The sequence below is a fragment of the Misgurnus anguillicaudatus genome, chromosome 17 (assembly GCF_027580225.2).
Source record: "Misgurnus anguillicaudatus chromosome 17, ASM2758022v2, whole genome shotgun sequence".
Taxonomy (NCBI): domain Eukaryota; kingdom Metazoa; phylum Chordata; class Actinopteri; order Cypriniformes; family Cobitidae; genus Misgurnus; species Misgurnus anguillicaudatus.
Window position 1 is genome coordinate 1599912 of NC_073353.2, and position 20937 is coordinate 1620848.

General features: G+C 37.2%; 1 protein-coding gene across 3 annotated transcripts in view; it reads right to left on the reverse strand.

Annotated features, from left to right (window-relative positions):
* Positions 1-17981, reverse strand: part of galnt13 (polypeptide N-acetylgalactosaminyltransferase 13) — a 66019-nt gene extending 48038 nt beyond the window's left edge. For 2 of the 3 annotated variants that reach the window (XM_055215824.2, XM_055215822.2), the window contains exons 1-3: positions 17496-17981; positions 11365-11593; positions 3178-3346 (exon numbers count right to left, since the gene is read on the reverse strand). In XM_055215824.2, coding sequence (XP_055071799.1) covers positions 3178-3346; positions 11365-11506 — 311 coding nt within the window. In that variant the 5' untranslated portion in view covers positions 11507-11593; positions 17496-17981. The remainder of the gene's footprint in view (positions 1-3177; positions 3347-11364; positions 11594-17495) is intronic. The other variant, XM_055215825.2, reaches the window with a different exon arrangement.
* Positions 17982-20937: the final 2956 nt, after the last annotated feature.

The window sequence follows — 20937 nt, forward strand, 5'->3', positions numbered from 1 at the left end:
TTGATCAAAACGAGACAAGACGAAATGTTATAACGTTATTTCGGCTCTTTTAGCCATACCCCTATCTCCGCGCCCTCGCCACCTGTCTGCAGATGATCATGCGTGCAAAATGGTGCTGCGCAGATCGATCCACAAAAACACTAATAAAAGTACTGCGAGAGCGATTAGAAAGCATGCAGAGCAGTCTGCTCTTGTGATGCTTTGATATCATATGCCATCCGTTTGTACATGTCACAATTGATGGACAGCTATTCCCGGAATGACACAGAATCCTGTTACAATGTATAGCTTTGACTCCTGACACCACCAACTCATCAGTGTGATTTAAACAGTATTGGGCAAGTTACTGAAAATTAGTAATTAGTTACAGTTACTAGTTACTTCTTTTAAAAGTAACTGAATTACTCTACCAGTTACTGTATATCAAAAGTAATTAGTTACTAAGAAAAGTAACTTTTAAGTTATTTTACACGTAAGACTCTAATAGATCACATACTGTAGGAGCCTATTTTGCTTTAGAGTCAACCTTTGAATATTTTTGTTAGAAATTATCTTAATATGTAAACTTACTTGTATATGTATATTTAGATCATTTAGACAAATATTCTGCATGTTTACAAAAATATATAATGTGTTAAAATTGTGCAGTGTCTCTTTAAAAATTTGGAGACAATTGTGTCAACATGTCATATTTTCTAAAACAAATTATCATTTTTCTGATTCCATATTTATTTTAATAAGTTAGAAACGTCTCCGCTGTGTCCTGCTGACAGGCGCGATGCGCGTGCAGCAGGTGACGCAAATTATGGGTCCTCCGAAGGTTAGACCGTCTCATTTCAGTTCTCTTCGCGAACTTCTGAGCGCCTTGAAACAAAGTGCTCACCTTTTATCGCATGCTTAGTAGGGTGCAGCCCTTGAATTGGAACACAGCTTGTGAAGCTCGCGGCAGGGACTGTGCTTTTTGGTCATATACTGTTTGTATATATTTTCTGTTGGATTTAAATGATACACAGGATTAAAGGAAGATATTTAATCAGAAAACGGAGTAGGCTACGTGGATTGTTTTGTCAGACGGACAAAGAGCGAGTGGATTGTTTTTTTCGGATATGGAGAGACTGAAACTAAAACTAAAAGCGAGCTCACACATACTATGGAGTTTTAACACGGGTGTACAGCGCAGTGTGAATATTTTAGTGGAAACAACAATCGCGGATCGTTCTCTTCCATGAAGGCCGATGTAAACATCTAAGAATATATGAACATTTCTCAGATTTATTACTTTTGTGGACTACAAATGCAAGTTAATGTCATGCCGGGATTGCTTGGCGAAGATAATTTACAAACATGAGTCTGGATGGATTATGACTTGCGCACAATTTTTAAACAAAAGGTATGTTGTCCCGTTTAGATTTTTCATGTTCATTCTATATGCACTGTCAGCTATGATGAAGTGTAATGAATCATTGCGCCGCCAACCACGGTCCTGCGACGTCAGATATGTTGTCTATTTTTTACAAAATAGAGTAACGCTAGTAACAAACTAATTTAAATTTCAGTAATTGTAATTGCGTTACTTGATTTAAAAAATACTTCGTTACATGCTCGTTACTGCTAAAAGTAGTGGAGTTACAGTAACGCGTTACTCCCATCACTGCCTATTGATAGTTTTTAATCATCTGACCTACAGTACCAGAAAGGTTGGCGGGCTACAATCCTCCTCATTCTCTCAGAGCAAACCGTATGAAATACTACAATCATACTAGGGCTGTCACGATTATGAAATTTGGCTGACGGTTAATTGCCTTAAAAATTGTGACTTATGACAATTAATTGGCTGTTTAGGGCATGGACGATTATGACAATTAATTGCCTGTTGTATTGCTTTGACATTTATTGTCATACATTTTTTTTTGTTCATGAAATAATTTTCACACATTGTTGTGATTATTTAGATTAAATCTTTTGCAAGGTTTACCTGGCAGTAAATATTAATAAACATATCACATACTTAAAGTAATTATTTAATGAATATATCTTTCAAAAACTGAAAATTCTTCATAAGAAATAAACACAAAAATGTGTCAAAAATTTATGGAAATGAAAATGCAATAAAAAACTGACTATACCATAACAGGCCTTAAATAGTAGCCAATCCTACTAAGGTCATATTAGTACTGGACCACATGTCTGCAGTGGCTGCAAAAAAAATCTTACTTACAGATCCTTAAGAATAACATCCTTCACTTCCCTAAATTAGGAAATGTTTATGTTTTACCTGTCAGTTCGTACTACTTATCAAAGTTTTGCAGCATTACTTTAAATGCTGTTTTTCCACTGTATTAAATGGCTTTGCAATGCATCTCGTTACGCTGTCGGTTAAAGAGCGCCATCTTATACGGTCTCGTTTATACAGGCGCTGCAGCTCCCCCTTGTGTTTTTCAGAGAGATGTGCAATCATTGTGGTGATCGGAAATCATCGCGATGAGCTCAAACAATCGCGATGAGACAATTATTTAAGTATTGTGAAAGCCCTAATTCATACATGCACAAAATAATCTGAATCTGCTCTTGTTTGATATCATTTGAAATGTCTCATGTGGTACAATAGTCTCACTCATATGACAACAGAATCGTTAAAGTGTAACAATAAAATAAGCAAACTTCACTCAATGTTGGGAGACACCCCCACCTTAAACCTATAAACCAATCACCCACTATATGCAGATTAGTTACGGCCCCTAAGTTCGAAATGTTTTGGCACTACTTTTTTTACTGGAGCTCCTGAGCATCTTGTTCATGGAACATGGATTCTATCAAACATCCACATATGAAAAATGAAAACATTATTTCATCTGCTAGAAATCTTACAATGTGCCATGTTTGGACCTTTCATCAGCACATTGATCCAAAACAAACATTAAAATCAACCCAGACCTCTTACCTGAACCCCACAGAAAATTTGTGGTATAAACTGAAGAGGAGAAAGCACCATCATGGACATTTGAATGATGTGGAAAGATTCTGCATGTTGATTTATTTTTACAGCTTTTTTGCTCATATTTACCAAAGGTGCCAGTAAATCTGACTAGGACAGTGATTAGAAATGTTCATTGAGTCCTGTCATTAATGTCAATAGTGTGATCATGGGGCATTTGTTCCTCATATACAAACACTCACCCATCCAGCCTGACATCTGGTAGAGTTCTGTTGAGTGCGATCATGTCACTGGCCATCAGATTGAACTGATTGATTTTAAAGAGCTCTTTCATCTTGTCCTGTTGTTCCTTTGGAATGATCACTGCCTTCCCCATTTCACCAGGAGCCTCTGGGGTTCGTGACATCACCGCTAAAATACAGAAAAAGCATTTGGTAACTGTAGTTCAGATGATTTTTACAATTTAAATATGTAAATTAAATAAAAATGTAATCAAACTGGCTTTTGTCACCTTTGTTAATCCACAAAACTTATTTTTCTTCAGAATCATCAGAAGCAAAAAAGCCTGCTCCAACCATTTGTTGTATTATTCAAAAAAATTCCTGAAGAATTAAATACAGCCCTACATTTTGTCTCAGTGAATATCCTGTTGCACCAGCAAATGTCACATTATGAAACTTACACTCACCTAAAGGATTATTAGGAACACCACACTAATACTGTGTTTGACCCCCTTTCACCTTCAGAACTGCCTTAATTCTATGTGGCATGGATTCAACAAAGTGCTGAAAGCATTCTTTAGAAATGTTGGCCCATATTGATAGGATAGCATCTTGCAGTTGATGGAGATTTGTGGGATGCACATCCAGGGCACGAAGCTCCCGTTCCACCACATCCCAAAGATGCTCTATTGGGTTGAGATCTGGTGACGGTGGGGGCCATTTTAGTACAGTGAACTCATTGTCATGTTTAAGAAACCAATTTGAAATGATTCGAGCTTTGTGACATGGTGCATTATCCTGCTGGAAGTAGCCATCAGAGGATGGGTACATGGTGGACATAAAGGGATGGACATGGTCAGAAACAATGCTCAGGTAGGCCGTGGCATTTAAACGATGCCTAGTTGGCACTAAGGGGGCTAAAGGGTGCCAACAAAACATCCCCAAAACCATTACACCACCACCAGCAGCCTGCATAGTGGTAACAAGGCATGATGGATCCATGTTCTCATTCTGTTTACGCCAAATTCTGACTCTACCATCTGAATGTCTCAACAGAAATCGAGACTTCCAGTCTTCAACTGCCCAATTTTGGTGAGCTCGTGCAAATTGTAGCCTCTTTTTCCTATTTGTAGTGGAGATGAGTGGTACCCGGTGGGGTCTTCTGCTGTTGTAGCCCATTGCCTCAAGGTTGTGTGTGTTGTGGCTTAACAAATGCTTTGCTGCATACCTCGGTTGTAACGAGTGGTTATTTCAGTCAAAGTTGCTCTTCTATCAGCTGGAATCAGTCGGCCCATTCACCTCTGACCTTTAGCATCAACAAGGCATTTTCATCCACAGGACTGCTGCATACTGGATGTTTTTCCCTTTTCACACAATTCTTTGTAAACCCTAGAAATGGTTGTGCATGAAAATACCAGTAACTGGCACCAACAACTATGCCATGCTCAAAATTGCTTAAAATCACCTTTCTTTCCCATTCTGACATTCAGTTTGGAGTTCAGGAGATTGTCTTGACCAGGACCACACTCCTAAATGCATTGAAGCAACTGCCATGTGATTGGTTGATTATATAATTGCATTAATGAGAAATTAAACAGGTGTTCCTAATAATCCTTTAGGTGAGTGTATATGGCTTGCCAATGGCCTTTCATGAATAACAAATGCTACAAATGAATACAGCTTTATTTGAATTAAGATGCCCAAAACTTCACAAACTGCACAGTGCATAGTGATTAATGACAAAGTTTTAAAATTATGCAAATTTATAATGTAAATTTTAACATCCATCAACAACATTCAGCAGTGTTCTGGATTATTGATCCATGTTATAGAATCTGTCTGCGACACACACACACACACACACACACACACACACACACACACACACACACACACACACACACCTTAAAATGTGACTAAACACTTCTCAAACAGGTAATGCTTGGACAAAATCAACATTTTCAGACAAATTCCTACAGTGCTACACTTTTTTTGCTGAGAAATTTAAAGGCTATTAAGCCTATTGCTGTGATAACTAAAGACTATCTTTCAAAAACACTAAAGCATCACATGTCTGATTCAATCTGAAAAGTTATTAAATCCTAAAGACTTTTAATCATCCTCTTGCAAACTCCACCTTATCTGACTACTAGGAATATTTAAACATTTAAAACATATACAAATACAGTCTTGTTCAAAATAATAGCAGTACAATGTGACTAACCAGAATAATCAAGGTTTTTGGTGTATTTTTTGTTGATATGTGGCAAACGGGTTACCGGTGGGTTCAGTGGATTCTCGGAGGACAAACGAGGCCCAGCATTCATGGTGTGCGCGCTCTTGGGGCTGTGCAATTGGGCAATTAGTTGAAAGGGGTGTGTTCAAAAAAATAGCAGTGTCTACCTTTGACTGTACAAACTCAAAACTATTTTGTACAAACATTTTTTTTTCTGGGATTTAGCAATCCTGTGAATCACTAAACTAATATTTAGTTGTATGACCACAGTTTTTTAAAACTGCTTGACATCTGTGTGGCATGGAGTCAACCAACTTGTGGCACCTCTCAGCTGTTATTCCACTCCATGATTCTTTAACAACATTCCACAATTCATTCACATTTCTTGGTTTTGCTTCAGAAACAGCATTTTTGATATCACCCCACAAGTTCTCAATTGAATTAAGGTCTGTAGATTGGGCTGGCCACTCCATAACATTAATTTTGTTGGTTTGGAACCAAGACTTTGCCCGTTTACTAGTGTGTTTTGGGTCATTGTCTTGTTGAAACAACCATTTCAAGGGCATGTCCTCTTCAGCATAGGGCAACATGACCTCTTCAAGTATTTTAACATATGCAAACTGATCCATGATCCCTGGTATGCGATAAATAGGCCCAACACCATAGTAGGAGAAACATGCCCATATCATGATGCTTGCACCTCCATGCTTCACTGTCTTCACTGTGTACTGTGGCTTGAATTCAGAGTTTGGGGGTCGTCTCACAAACTGCCTGTGGCCCTTGGACCCAAAAAGAACAATTTTACTCTCATCAGTCCACAAAATGTTCCTCCATTTCTCTTTAGGCCAGTTGATGTGTTCTTTGGCAAATTGTAACCTCTTCTGCACATGCCTTTTTTTAACAGAGGGACTTTGCGGGGGATTCTTGAAAATAGATTAGCTTCACACAGACGTCTTCTAACTGTCACAGTACTTACAGGTAACTCCAGACTGTCTTTGATCATCCTGGAGGTGATCATTGGCTGAGCCTTTGCCATTCTGGTTATTCTTCTATCCATTTTGATGGTTGTCTTCCGTTTTCTTCCACGTCTCTCTGGTTTTGCTCTCCATTTTAAGGCATTGGAGATCATTTTAGCTGAACAGCCTATCATTTTTTGGACCTCTTTATAGGTTTTCCCCTCTCCAATCAACTTTTTAATCAAAGTACGCTGTTCTTCTGAACAATGTCTTGAACGACCCATTTTCCTCAGCTTTCAAATGCATGTTCAACAAGTGTTGGCTTCATCCTTAAATAGGGGCCACCTGATTCACACCTGTTTCTTCACAAAATTGATGATCTCAGTGATTGAATGCCACACTGCTATTTTTTTTAACACACCCCTTTCAACTAATTGCCCAATTGCGCAGCCTTGGGAGCGTGCATATCATAAATGCTGGGTCTTGTTTGTTTTCTGGGAGTCTGCTGAACCTACTGGTGACTTGTTTGCCACGTAGCGATAAGGAGTGTACTGGGAACCTTGATTGTTCTGGTTGGTCACATTGTACTGCTATTATTTTGAACAATACTGTAAGTATAGAACAAATTCACTTGAAGGGGTAAATGAAAATGAGTGAGTGAGTTTGAATATTGACTGTGCCAGAGTGCTGTGGGTGTAATCTCGAGGAATTAATTCACCACTCACAGTGGATGGGTAGCAGCAAGTTGTGAGTTTACATCAGTTGCACACTTGTTACTGTGCTGCATCAGGGGACTCAATGTCCACTATGGTTTCGGACAACGGTACACCTGGCTGTCACCACAAACAGTGCACTATGTAAGAGTATAGAGGGCTATTCCGAACACAACCATCCACAGGGCAAACAGTACAGGATGAGTTATGTGCCTCGAGTTGAGGGAACAGGATGGCCACCATTCCCATATTTATTTTTGTGCTTTCTATAAAACTTCTGGCAGTAGATCCATTTACAGCATACTTGGTTACGAGGATCCAATTCAAGCCACTGACAGCCAATTTAGAGGACAATGTGATGGTTTGTCTGTTTGATGGTTTTCTCAGTTAAGATATCTGGTTGAACCTGGTGGTCTGTAGGGGCATATACATGGCTGGATGCTTTATGAACATGCATTTTAAAGTCCCCCTGTGGTGAAAATCAAGTTTTTATTTTTGTTTATATGTCTTTGTGATGTTTTTAATATTGACATAATTTAAATAATTTAATATTAAACTGCAGTTTTCCAAAGACAAACTGAAAACCACGGCTCCGGTTTCCTACATCACACACATGTTACCAATCACAGTTCAGTGAGTGGATAAAGCAGTCCGAGCCATAGATATGTTAGCCACATAGAATTATTGCTGAAACAATTGCTGCACTCCTTCAGACGCGGGCATGTGTTGCGCTCTAACCTGTTACCATCACCGCTGAAAAAAATATGCATGCTTTAAATGTGCAATTTATGTATGCATTGTGAAACCATCCTTTACAGCTATGTGTCTGGAACTGCCGAATGCGGCAACTATGTACTGTAAATATTAGTGCATCTGACGTTTTCTTGTTAATTTGCATTTTGTTTCACCCTTAATGAATTTTGCTAAAAAAACAACTGTATTTCTAATTGGCCTGAGGCCGGGATTAAGCATAATATTTAATAATAATTATTAAAATAATTAATAATTATGTATAATATGTGCCGCGAGCATTGGGTTGATCTATAATTTTTTACGAAGGTGGCGTTTAACGGCTTTTGCATCTGAGCTCCTCATATCTATCTATGGTCTGAGCTGAAGACATATCAAAATGTCTTCAAAATGTTCGCAAAAATTCAAGAAAACCTAAAACCGTACGCAATAATCACGTACACTATAATCAAATACTAGGCTATAATTATAATGTTTATAATAATGTTGATATAGAAAATTTACATGATTATATTTTATAATATAATATTTTCTGTATTATATATATTATTAAACATAATCTATTTTATTAATCTCAGGCTTATCACACGCAGCCAGTTTCAAGCCGATCGCGAAGCAGCAATCACAACTTATAATTGGACATCTAACATAATGTCAGTGAGCCTGAATGAGTCTGAGGGCACCTTCCTTCCAAAAGAAAGAAGATCATGTAATATAATGCAGTTTGGGTAAAAGAGCAATGTTTAATAACTTCTTTTAAGATTAATTTTTAAAATAATTTTTGTTTGTAGCCATTATGCTGTCAATTATAGTTCTAAGATAGAAATTTTAATCTTGTCAACTACAGGGGGACTTTAAGGGACCACAGGCACACTTTAGACATAAAATAAAAGGTTGGCAACATAATTAATGATAATATTTATGTTGCCCATTAAAATACCTTATTCCCCATTAAAATACCTTATTTAAAAAATAAGCAGCATCACATGTAAACAGTTGACAGCAAACAGCTGACAAAGTTTTTGGACGGAGCCCATCTGATCTAAAATATAAGAGGTATTATTAAAACACATTAAAACCAATATAAGACAAACATTTAAAAAAGAACGAAAACTTGCAAACTCATTTTTTATAATAATCCTGAAGGGAACAGGTTGCCAAGGTAACTGTTGGCCAATGTTACAGTTTCAGGTTTGGGCAAGTTGATGGAACTGTCACTGGGCAAGTGTTGTGACATCAAAATATAATTTTCTGTGATGTGAATTTTGCTGGTTTAAATGTTTATTCAGGAGATAATATAAGTCTTTTGTTAAACTGTGATAATAAAATAAATTGTTAATTGTCTTGGGGAGCCATCTTAGATTTGAGAATTTCTGGCTCACAGTTATTTGGCAAGAGCTATGAAAGGCCATTGAATAATTGATGTCCACTAAGCACCATCTCATTCATTTTATTTGAATGTAAAGCTCTGATGCATCATTAGTTTGAAATGCAGTCTGAAAAGAGACTGATGTATACTTAATGATGTAGCAATTAGGCAGGGAAGCAACAATTCTCCACTGCATTGTTGCATTGATCCCAGTCCGCTATTTATTTAGCAATAAGGTCGGTTGTTGAAACTTCATCTATCCTCTTTTTATGACGGGGCTTTTAATGATACATCTTCTGCAGTCAGGTAAAAACTGCCTCCACAGTAAAACTAAAAATAACCCAAACAGTCATTTGTACCTTATAAACACAACGAAAGCAAAACAAGTGCATTTGGTAAAATATTTAGCGATATTTGTCTCAAATATGAGCTGGGGAACATCTGCATATACATAACTCCTAGTAGCATACATCAAAAGACATGCAAATGTACACACATGTATTAATATTTATAATCTTCAATTAAATCCAAAATGTAACATAAAAGGAAATAGCAGATGCTACACAACACTTAGTTCTAGCTCTTGGATCAGACCGGACAAATATATGCTTAAAAAGTACATTTTGATTTGATATACATGTATTCACATTTGCAGTACTCAGCCTGTTATTTTCAAAACAAAAATTATTGACTCTTTTACGCTTTCTGTCATAATATTTTAAACTAATTCAGTAGTAGTTTAATTTATTCTCTGCAGATAATGAAAGTGTTATGCCTGTTTCACATGAATACATACATTTTTATTAAAAAAAAGAATGACAATCTTTTTTTTTCAAAACTGCTGAAGTGTTTCAAGCAAACTGCACCCAAAAAGCTTTCATGGTCCAGCTAAAACTTACAGGCTTGTGAGAAACCAATGCTACCCACTAAGCAACACTGCCGCCCTGCCACTTTCAGGGTTAATAAGCCAAGACTGTCATGACCTCAGTAATAGATGATCTTCAAACTAAACCAAGCTTATATAAAAGCAATTGCACAAATGACCAACAGACTGAGTTGCTTCTAAGCACAGCTTTTCTCAGCAGACCTTAACTGACAGTTTAATACCCTAACAGCTTACCTGCCATTTTTAGAAAACAAATACATGACACAGATTGTAATTCAAACAGATACAAGCTTTCTGTATGTCAACTTTCCTTAAGTAACAAACAGACCACATGATCTAAATTTATAACCAGACATTTAGGAAAAAAAGTTTCAGAAAAAGCTGTGCTTATGGCTGTTGGCTGCCCACATCTAAACCTGAAAGCGGCTTACAGCTCTAAACCTATTTAGGCAGATCATTCAAGGACGAAAATTCAGTGATGTTAGATTTAATGTTAAGAAACAGGAAGTTTCACAGTGAGCAGTCACCGTTTTAAGACACACTAGAAGAAACTGCACAGTCAGAAAACAATGATAGCAGACTCAAACATGTAAAAAACACACTAAAAATAAAAGCAGTCTTACATTTGCTTTTAAAGGAACCGTCACCCATAATAAATTGGACTTCCTTTCTTTTGTGTGCACAAAATTATTTTGCAGAAAGTAAAAGGTGAAATAGAATGATTGAACGGAGTATTTATCCTTGTTCTGTAATGTGACATGTAGACACAATTTTTTTTGTTTTTGTTTGGGTCTGTAATGCCTTAGAAGCTTCCTAAAAACCTCTCTCAGATAGCTCTATTAGGGTGGGGGATTTTAAACAAGTGGTTTTGCACCTATTTGGCTCCCCCTACTGGCTTAACTTGCAATCTCATTACTGATTGGCTAACTTTGCTGCCACTCAAAAAATGTAGCCAATTATTTTAAAGTGGAGGGGCAGTTAGATGCCTGTGATGTCATAAGCATCAGTTGTTCAGATTGGGCTGTTTTCTGGCTGACATTTCTAAAAGAGGAATTTCTATGAGACTGAGATGTTTAGCACTTTTTGTATGTTTGTGAATGTGGGTAGACTACCATTATTCAACAAAGACAAGGTAAAAATGGTTTTTCATTCTCTGTCCCCTTTAAAGTTCTTTACACTCATACAATGAAAAGTGTGACTATTGATAGTGTTTAGTCTCCATGTTTGAATGTAAGCAAGCGAGAATAAAATGTGCAAGTCAAGAATAAAGCTTAATTCTTTGAAATGGTTTAACTCACCTCTGAGCGCAGGCAACAGCGAGCGATCCTTCTTGTTGTCACATTTGTTGCACTCACTGAAGTACAGTAGCAAGAAGACATCCACTAGCACCCAGACCAGAGAGGTGGTCAGCACCACCTTACAGTACACAAAGCGTCTCATCAGCCTGCTGGAGTCACAAGCTCACAGACAGACAGGAGAGGGATGCAGGGATTGATGGGACAGGCCTCACGGCAGAAGGTCATCCCACTGGAAAAAGACAGAAACATTATAGATGGTTTCAGCAGTAACAACATAAACAAACGGTTTTCATGCAACACGGTAAACTTTGCAAAGAATCAATAACAACAGAGTCATTTTAGAGTAGTTTATTTCTGATAACAAGCAAAATAAACAACCCGAAAATTACCTAGAAAACTACAATAAGCTAATGTTATGTGTCAAATGAATGTATGCAATGTTAACTACAGATCGACTGCCAAACTTTCACATAGCGGTGATCCATGGTCGTCGTCTCCCCTCGTATTTAGGAAACCAAAACATTTGTTATTTTCAATGAGGCATTTGTTCCAGAGTTAGCCACGAGTCAGACCATTAAAGAGCAACTAAACCCCTGATAAGAGCCTAACTCCACCCACTGGCAATAATTGAAAAATGCAAGAAAAGTGGCCAGATCCCAACGGAGATAGAGGGGACGAACTAAGCTCGTACCAAGTGTGTGGTGAGATCGTAACAAGGGCGTGGTGAGCTTGAACATGCTCATGTTACAAGGTATTTTTGGACCCAACAACCAATAGGAAAATTTAACTGCAGTAGCCACCGTTCAACCTGAAGAGGGCAGCACTCAGACGTTTTTACACCACATCCTGTAGTATTGAAACACTTTATTATCCAATATATCCAAATGTCAAAAAAGTTACTAAATCAATGAACAGCACTAATAAAGCCCCATTCTTACAGATCATTAACTAAAAAAAGTTGGTTTAGGGTTTAGTTACTCTTTAAACAAACAGAGACCAGAAGTTAATCTCCGTCCAAACGTGACAATGTGCTTGTGTTCGATGATGTATATGTGGATCCTGCATTGCCAAAACTCTGATCACACACACTACTCATTTTGCCTTTAAAGCTCACGTAACACACGCTGAGTCTTTAGTTTTATCAGATTTATAAAAGTACGAAAAAATGAAGAAGGAGGAGTTACTACGGCGGGAGGAGCGAGTACGAGTCATGCAACACTATACAAAACTGTTTAAAGGGCGTGTTGCAGGTTAACCACCACTGTCGATTAATGGGTACATAAATCACTCAAGATATGTATATCATATTTAAAATGTCTCAAAAATTGTCCACTTTTTTTACATTTTTGGTATTAACGTTTTTTTTTACGCAATTCGGCAAAGACGAATTGCGTAAAAATTGGGGAGAAGTGGAAAAAGCCTCAGCCAGAGCCATAGAGATAGACGAGATTTATTGCTGTTTAATACTTACGTATATAATTTGGAAATCATATATACATCGTAGGAAACATATAATGTGGTATACTGCAAAATTACCATGCTAATTATTATTTATGATATATGTGGAGATAAATAAAACTTAGCAAATCTGCTGATTTGATCCATTCATGATGTCCTGACCACCAGACCAGATTTTTAAACATCCTTAATCCACAATTACTAGTATATCAAATAATATCTAAAATATATTGTTTTGTGAAATAAAAGGATGCTTTGTTATATTGTTTATGCGATCATAACGAATCACACGATCATTTACGCAGAAGCAGTCAGCAGCTGCAGCACACTCGTATCCGACCGCATACATACTGTAATAAACAGGCGTTCGGCGGCTTTTTACATCACGACAGGCTATGCCATTTGAGGAGGAACCGCTCATTGATCACCGTATTTTTATAAATCCTGTACATGGTTGGACCTGCCGAATAGGTTGAGCACTTTTATATACTTTGTTAAGCAGAGAGGCTGCACAGTTTGACCAGCAGGCTGATCGGGAACCGGCCGCACATCAGACCGCCAGACGGTGTTGCCAATATAACTCGAAATGTTTAACTATTATCAGACCGGCCCACTGGGAAAGTCAGACTCTCCCGAGTCCCGATTGTCACACCGCTACTGGCTGTAAGGAAGTGAGTGCGTTTGGGTCGCTGGTCGACCCCGCGAACAGATGTGACGTGCCTTACTCGGCTTCCAGGATTTGGCATGCTGTTTGTGCTGAAGATCGCATAAAGTTACACCCATTTCAGGCAGGATCATGGACCCCCTCAAGCCAGCACGCACAAGTATGTTAATTTTTGTTTACTTTCTACACAAAGTTATGCTAACGTTATGCTATCTGGCTGTCTGCCTATCTCTCTAGCCTATCCATCTGTCTGTCTGTCTGTCTGTCTGTCTATGTATTTATCTATAATCTGCACTATAAGAACTGTACTTTACTGGTCTCTCTATAGTCACTCTCAATGCTCTCAAGGCGGCTTTTTTTATAATTATTTTTTTTTATTTAATTTTTTTATTTTCTTTTTTGCTCTCAAGGCGGCTTTGATAAATTCTCTCCCCAGCGTGACGTCATACAGTGCGTTCTGGGGGAAAGGAGAATCATTGCAAGCCGCTGGACTTTTTCGTATTATATTCCGTTTTGTGATACCCAACAACATAAAATACAATGGATAACCGGATCCGGACAGGGATTAGACTAGTCCTAGACTAAAACATTTTTAAGAGCTGTCCAAACTTAAAACAACTTGCACTGACATATCTTAAAATACATCAGGGCCCTTTGTTTTGCCTCAAAATGCACACAGGTAATGTTTTTATTAAGGCATATTTGTTAAAACTAGTTGTATTTCCTAATTAAACTAAGGCCTAGTCCTGGATTAAGCTAATCCCTGTCCGGGAAACCACCCCATAATGTTTATTATCAACAAACAAATTGCACAAATTCATTGAAAATTTTAACCTGCAACACGCCCTTTAACTTATTATTCACTACATGTTCATGTACATTCGGCACAAAAATACTCTGTAACACGTCCAACTGCTTTTTTGACACTTTGCCTACGTTTAGCATGAGGAAACAACTCTATAACTGTGTTAATAAGTCAGAATGCTTGAAATACCATTGAACCACTCCTTTAACAAAGTATCTAAGCACTGATTTTATACAAAGTAACACTTTTGGCAAGTGAGTTTCTGTTAATGCCATATGGTGCAGGAATGTTATTACTGTGTACAAGCAGTGTATGGTCAAAATTGGTGGTGGTAAAAAGAATTTACTTAAAGGGACTCGTTTCAGATTTGTTATGGTTATAGTACATTTCCCTAAAACTTTATGAACCAACATGGCCTTAAAATCGGCGTAATCAAAACATCAGTATTTAAATCATGCACAGACTCACTGCTCACATCACAAATGCTCTGGCTGGAGCCTTAGATCTGATCATGATTGTTTTTCTGCCCATCTGTCTGTGTCAAAGCTGGGTCTGAGTGTGGCTAAACTTCCCTCAGGAATAGCTGGGTTAACAGACCAGCCATCTGCACTCACAAGCTCTCATATCTGACCCCCAAATTTCAAGCAGGGACTACCATGATGGCTATCAGGGTGTATTTAGATTTCTAAATTAATTCTGTTGTCCTTGGCCTTTCGTGCACTTTAATTATAAACTATGGAGATTAAAGATTGCCTTGAATGTGTCTGTTCGGCAATTTTACCTAAGCAGATTTTAAAATGTCTTTAATACCGTTATTGCATCACAAATAAGCAAATTTGCAGTTGTTTGATTATAATTAGTATCAATAAACAATTTCACTAGCAGCCACCTCTTGTAGCATCATCTTAAATGTGGGTATTGTGGTGTTTCTCTCTTAGATTCAATTAACCAGCAGCCTGGTGTAAAGTCACCTCACACTAGTCCTTTGTCTGGTGTATGGTTACTTCAAAGCCATTATCATTTGTCCACTGAAACCCAAAACCTGAGGAGAGCATTGATTGGTTCTTAATTAAGAGGCTTTATAATATTGGGACTCTGCTTTGTCTGAGATTGAGAGATTTTTACCCAATGAGACTTAATTAATTTGCAGATATAATTATTTGAAACATGTGCTGAGTTTATTTGTTTCAAAGGCATTGTGTTGAGCTACATGGAATTACAGTACAACACAATGTAATTTGCAAGGCAACTATATAACTGATCTAGGAGTTTTGGGCTTAACTGTGATGTAGGATAAAGGTATCTAGACAAAGGCAATGAAGCACAATGAGTACATTTAAGCCTGCATGTTTTTCATGTCAATTTGGAATTATAGGAGTTACTGCTTATAAAGTGTTGAAACTATTAATTGCATCACAAATAGTCATTTACAACAAACCCTTGTACGTTAGGTCATCAATCTGTTTTTAAATAGATATAGCATGTCTCAGAGCTTAGGGAGCTCACTAATCTAATTGAGCACTGATTCTTAAGCGGGAATTGTTTTTTTTTTCTTTTAAGAAAATGCTCACTTCCAGTAAAACCACTTCAGGGAGAGTGCTTAAATTTCTTAGTCAGCAGCCTTTCCTGTCAAATTAAAAGGGGAAAACTGTTTTCCTTAAGAATGTTTTTCATGCAGACATGGTGACCTGTATATAGAACTCATCCTTTAGAGCTCAGTGGAAGAGCATTGCATTAGCAATGCAAAAGGTCATGGGTTCAAACCTAAGGAACAAGCACTGACTTAAAAATGTATATTTTGTAAAGCACTGCAAGTTGCTTTGGATAAAATCATCTGCCAAATGCATAAATGTAAAGGACTGAAAAAAAAGGATTCATTCAATTTACTATTTTATTTTTTTAAGGTAAGTGGTTGCAATCAATTTATTTGGGCTACATTTAAACAAAACAATTAGTAAAATAAAATAAAAAAACTTTTGTTTAAAGGTAGCTTAAATAAATTGATTGCAACCACTTACCTCCAAACAAATTGAGTAAATTGAATGAATAATTTTTTTCACTGGCACCTGTGCATCAGATATTTTGTATATCTTTTTTATTCACAATAAAAAGTGCAACATCTGAAAAACGTTTTATTAATAAATGTATCAAGGGTTAGCTGCAGTAATCATACATTTTACTGTCTGATATTAAGCATTTATACCACGGGTCTGTTGAATGCTGCATTCTGATTGGCTGAGAAATGTTCTATGGGTGTTGATTATTTTTCTGTAAACCACACACCTAATTTTTCAAATGTCTTAAAAATAGGCACCAGAACAATGTTTGTGGTAACCGTGGTATAAGCGGAATAATTGACTCCGGTCCTTTGAATTATTTGAAAATAATGCACACCTGCGGTGTAACGGCACTCCGCTTCGCGTCGTGCCGCATTACCACCTTGGTGTGCATTATTTTCTTACAATTCAATGGCCCGTCGTCAATTATTCCTTACATAATTTATATCATTTTTGCACAGATCAAGCTACTGTACACAATAAATTGTGAATATTTAGCATTAAAATTACAACAATAGGATCTTTTCCACAACGGTTGAGGATGTTTTGATCATTTGTCTTGGGTTTACAAATTGGCTGGTCTAAAAACAACTCAGTCATTTTTTGAAGAAAGTTTTGTGATCTATTTTTTATAAGCTGTATGTCCATTTTCAACCCTTAAGCAACTTAAGCTTCCAACCTCTTCACACCTTGAGATAACGACTTAAAACGACTAATTTAAAATAACAAAACTGATCGAACAAAAGATTGACATGTTGCTGTAGATGTCCATACTGAAATTCAGTACACTGCATAGCAAAATAAACAAATTGTTGTATTTATGTATTTTGAATGTTTTTATTATTCCACTGCAGTGGAATGCAGTAGACATATTAGGCTTTTGTATTATAAATATGCAAATATGAAGCAAAGAAAAAAACTTATTTGTACAGTATGCGTGAGATTGTTATTATTTTACAAGCACAAAATGTGTATGACAAACCACAGAAAAACTGCACTAGGTTGTCTTAAACAGTCTGAAACCATGGATGGTTTGGTCTTTGGCTGAGATGTTATTTCTTACTCCTGCTCGGAATATGAAGTTTTAGATTTTACATATAGGCCTACAAATAAAGAATTGTATAATGTAAAGCAATTATATACTCACTGAATGAAGGCTGGATGAATCTTGAGCTCCTAATTGCCAGTCAACAACGTGTTGCGTGTATCCTCTTATTTATAAATGATCAACGATTTCATTGACATCACCTGGTATGAGTATAATCCCAGGAAACGGCATAGCTCCAGTAATACGAAATAACGCAGCACGGATTTATTTAATGAAATGTATTGAGCTGTCCTTTACAGAAGTCTCTGTGTTAGAAATAATGCGCGTGTGCATTTTGCCCGCTGCATCCCTGGCCAAATTTCTTGAGTCAGATGCGAGGATGTTGAAGCCGTACGTTCTGTGCAAGGTCTCGGTTTTTACCTCTATCTGAACGATCATTTGTCTTTCACTCAATATCACCCTGAGGCTGCTCTCGGATAGTATTTCATATGATGTCAGTATCGTAAGACGTGTCTATTCATTCAGTTTGCTCTGAGGATGCTGTGGCTAAGGAGGCGGGTTCATCTGAAGACACTAATGCGCAAGTGCATCACGTACGGGCGCTTGGTAGATGTAGGCAGTTGGTAAAATAGAAAAAGTAATAGCCTACTTCAAATGTTTCAACTTATTATTCAAAATCATTCAGTCTTCAATAATCATGAGCCACATTGTTACAAAGTGACATACGATCCGTTAAAGATACAGATTTACAGATTTTTTTTTTACAAATATTAATTTCTATTGTTTTCATAGTCGTTTTAAATAAGGACACATCCATTCTTTTTGAAAGTGAGTGATCCTCAAATTAAATATCGCAAAGTTGCCTACAAAGTCGCCTACAGACCCTATATATTTAATTATTTTTATTTTCATTAAGCTATTCGGTTTTAATATTTTATTAAGTAGGCTACATGTTCAATATTTCGGAAGACAAAACTTATAACATCTAATTGACGTTTCTCAGCATTAACATGCTCGTAGTAAAACAAAACTGTATAGGCTAAATTATAGCTATGTGACCGGTGTAATGTCGCATAGCAAATGAGTAAATAGTTGCCGGATTAACCGTTCATGGTAAATCTAACGTTATCCTCTAGCTTTTCTTGTAGGATTATTCCGAAGTCAGGTAAAGGTTGCAGAATAAACGAATATTTTATACGTTACTTTAGGTCTGTCTGGTTTGCAAGAAAATCTGGCAGATGTGAAAAATGAACAGGAAAGACAGTGAAATTAAAACATTAAAGCGATGTGATCCAGGAGAATGTAAGCAGCTATGATGATTTGAGGAGCGCATGTGATAATGAGTGCATGTGATGATGTGATTTTACTGGAGCGGTCTGCCCCTGCTGGTGGATGCCGAAACCACAGCCGCAGCAGTTTTTTTACTTTGCACAGCAGCCTGCGCAACGTAAGAGTGACAAAATATAAAGGATAATTTTATTTAAATATATATTTTACAAGATATTTTTGAATAATAATTGGCTTCTCCAATAGCATTACAATAAGCAGATAAAGTTGTGTTAAAAAATAGCAGTGCAACATCAGTACCCACAGTTTTTTTCAATTGCTTGAGCACAATTTTAAAAACATGGCCCGGTTTTTCAAAACACTACACCACCAAAGTAGCACAACACTTCAGAACATTTGCAAAATGGAACACTTTTGTCAAAACTATACATGACTTTATAAAAACAATATTTTGTTACCATACGAAACACACACTTTCATAAAACTTCAATAATTTTGAACCAGTTACACACTGCTGTTGCTAACCTAAAACACTTCACAGATTTTTCTCAGTCTGCAATATTGGTCTAGTGTAGTGTTTGATTAACTATTTTATAGTTGCACTTTCTCTGTATACTTCATTTACAGTACTCTAACCCAGGGGTTTTCAAACCTGTCCTGGAGGACCACCAGCACTGCACACCTTGCATGCCTCCCTTTTGTGATACACCTCATTCCGTTACAGTTTTTTCCAATTGTTAACACACTAAAATTACATGAACAGCACAACTATTTAAACTGACACACAGAGAGCAACACCTCTTCTCAAGTCTCCAAAAGTCTAAACACATTTTCTGCTTTACACACATTTTGCAATTCACAATGGCACTTTTTAAATGCACTGAACACGGTTCTCTGCACAAGACACAACAATCTGACATAAAGTCACATGTTTGCCTTTTCAAAACACTACCATTCAAAATGACACTACACAAGCTAAATGGCCAATGTATGTGCCACCTGCCCAAACACCTGAATGGTTAATTGTTAACACTTCAATCAGGATGTAAGCACTAGAAAAGACCACAGGAATGTCATTGGCCACAGAGCCATTATAGATGATCCTGGCTAACGTGGTGGGAACATCACAATGTGTGCTGCCATCTCCAATATGGATGGTGTCCTCCACCGTCATGCCAACCTTGGACCATACAACACAGCCCATATTCTCACATTTCTAGAAAGACTCCACAACATTCTCATACCATCAGAGTGTATGAATGATGCAGACCAAAGAAACCGGTATGTTGTAGTATGGCACAACGTGAGCTTTCATCGTGCAGCCCCAGTCCAAAACTGGTTTGCTGACTACCAAACATTTATCGTGCAATACCTCCCACCATACTTACCATTTTTGAACCCCATAGAAGAGTTATATGGAAGGTATATAACCAGCAGCCCTTTGTGCGCATGCCTCTTTTGCAGGCTATGGAAGAGGCATGTGATGGGATTGATGTTGGTGCAATTTAGGGATGGATAAGGCGCTCAAGGCGCTTCTCCCCCGATGTCTGGCAAGGGAATATATTGCTTGGGATGTGGACGAGGCGTTGTGACTTGTTTGGTGAAAAATTAAAAAAATTCAACAGCATGTGTGTGTATCTGCAAATATTTTTGTGCATGTGAACAATCTAATACATAGTTTAGTATTATGGCAAAGCATACTAAAGAAAAGTGCACTTTTCATTATGCCCAACTGTGTGTAGTTGGTTAGACAAAAATCTGGTAACATGAATGAAGTGTTTTCCAATTTGTGTCAAAGTTTGATTTTGATAATGTTATATGTAGTTTAGATTGGAGTGCTTCATTTTGCAGGATATATGTGGTATTTTGCTATTTGGGTGTGTGGTTTTGTAAATTGTGTTCAGTTTTTTTATAAAACCAGACTAGTTTGCAAAATTGTGTGTTAGCAATTAGAAAAAACTGTAACACCCCCAGTTCAGGTCTTGCAGTTTCTACTAATGAGCTGAAGATTTAAACCAGGTGTGTCTAATGAGGGAGACATGCAAATTGAGGAAAATATCATTAATTTCTCTCCATATACCCAAATCAGTCAACATGGAGAATCACAACAAAACCTGTCCAGGTGTCATGCTACAGTAGTAGTGTACATAACATTAGTTAGTTAAGATGAACATAAGATGAAAACACATCTGTGTAAACAACAGACAAACATAAAATACTGTACCCAGTACAGGTTACATTTACAGTAAATAAC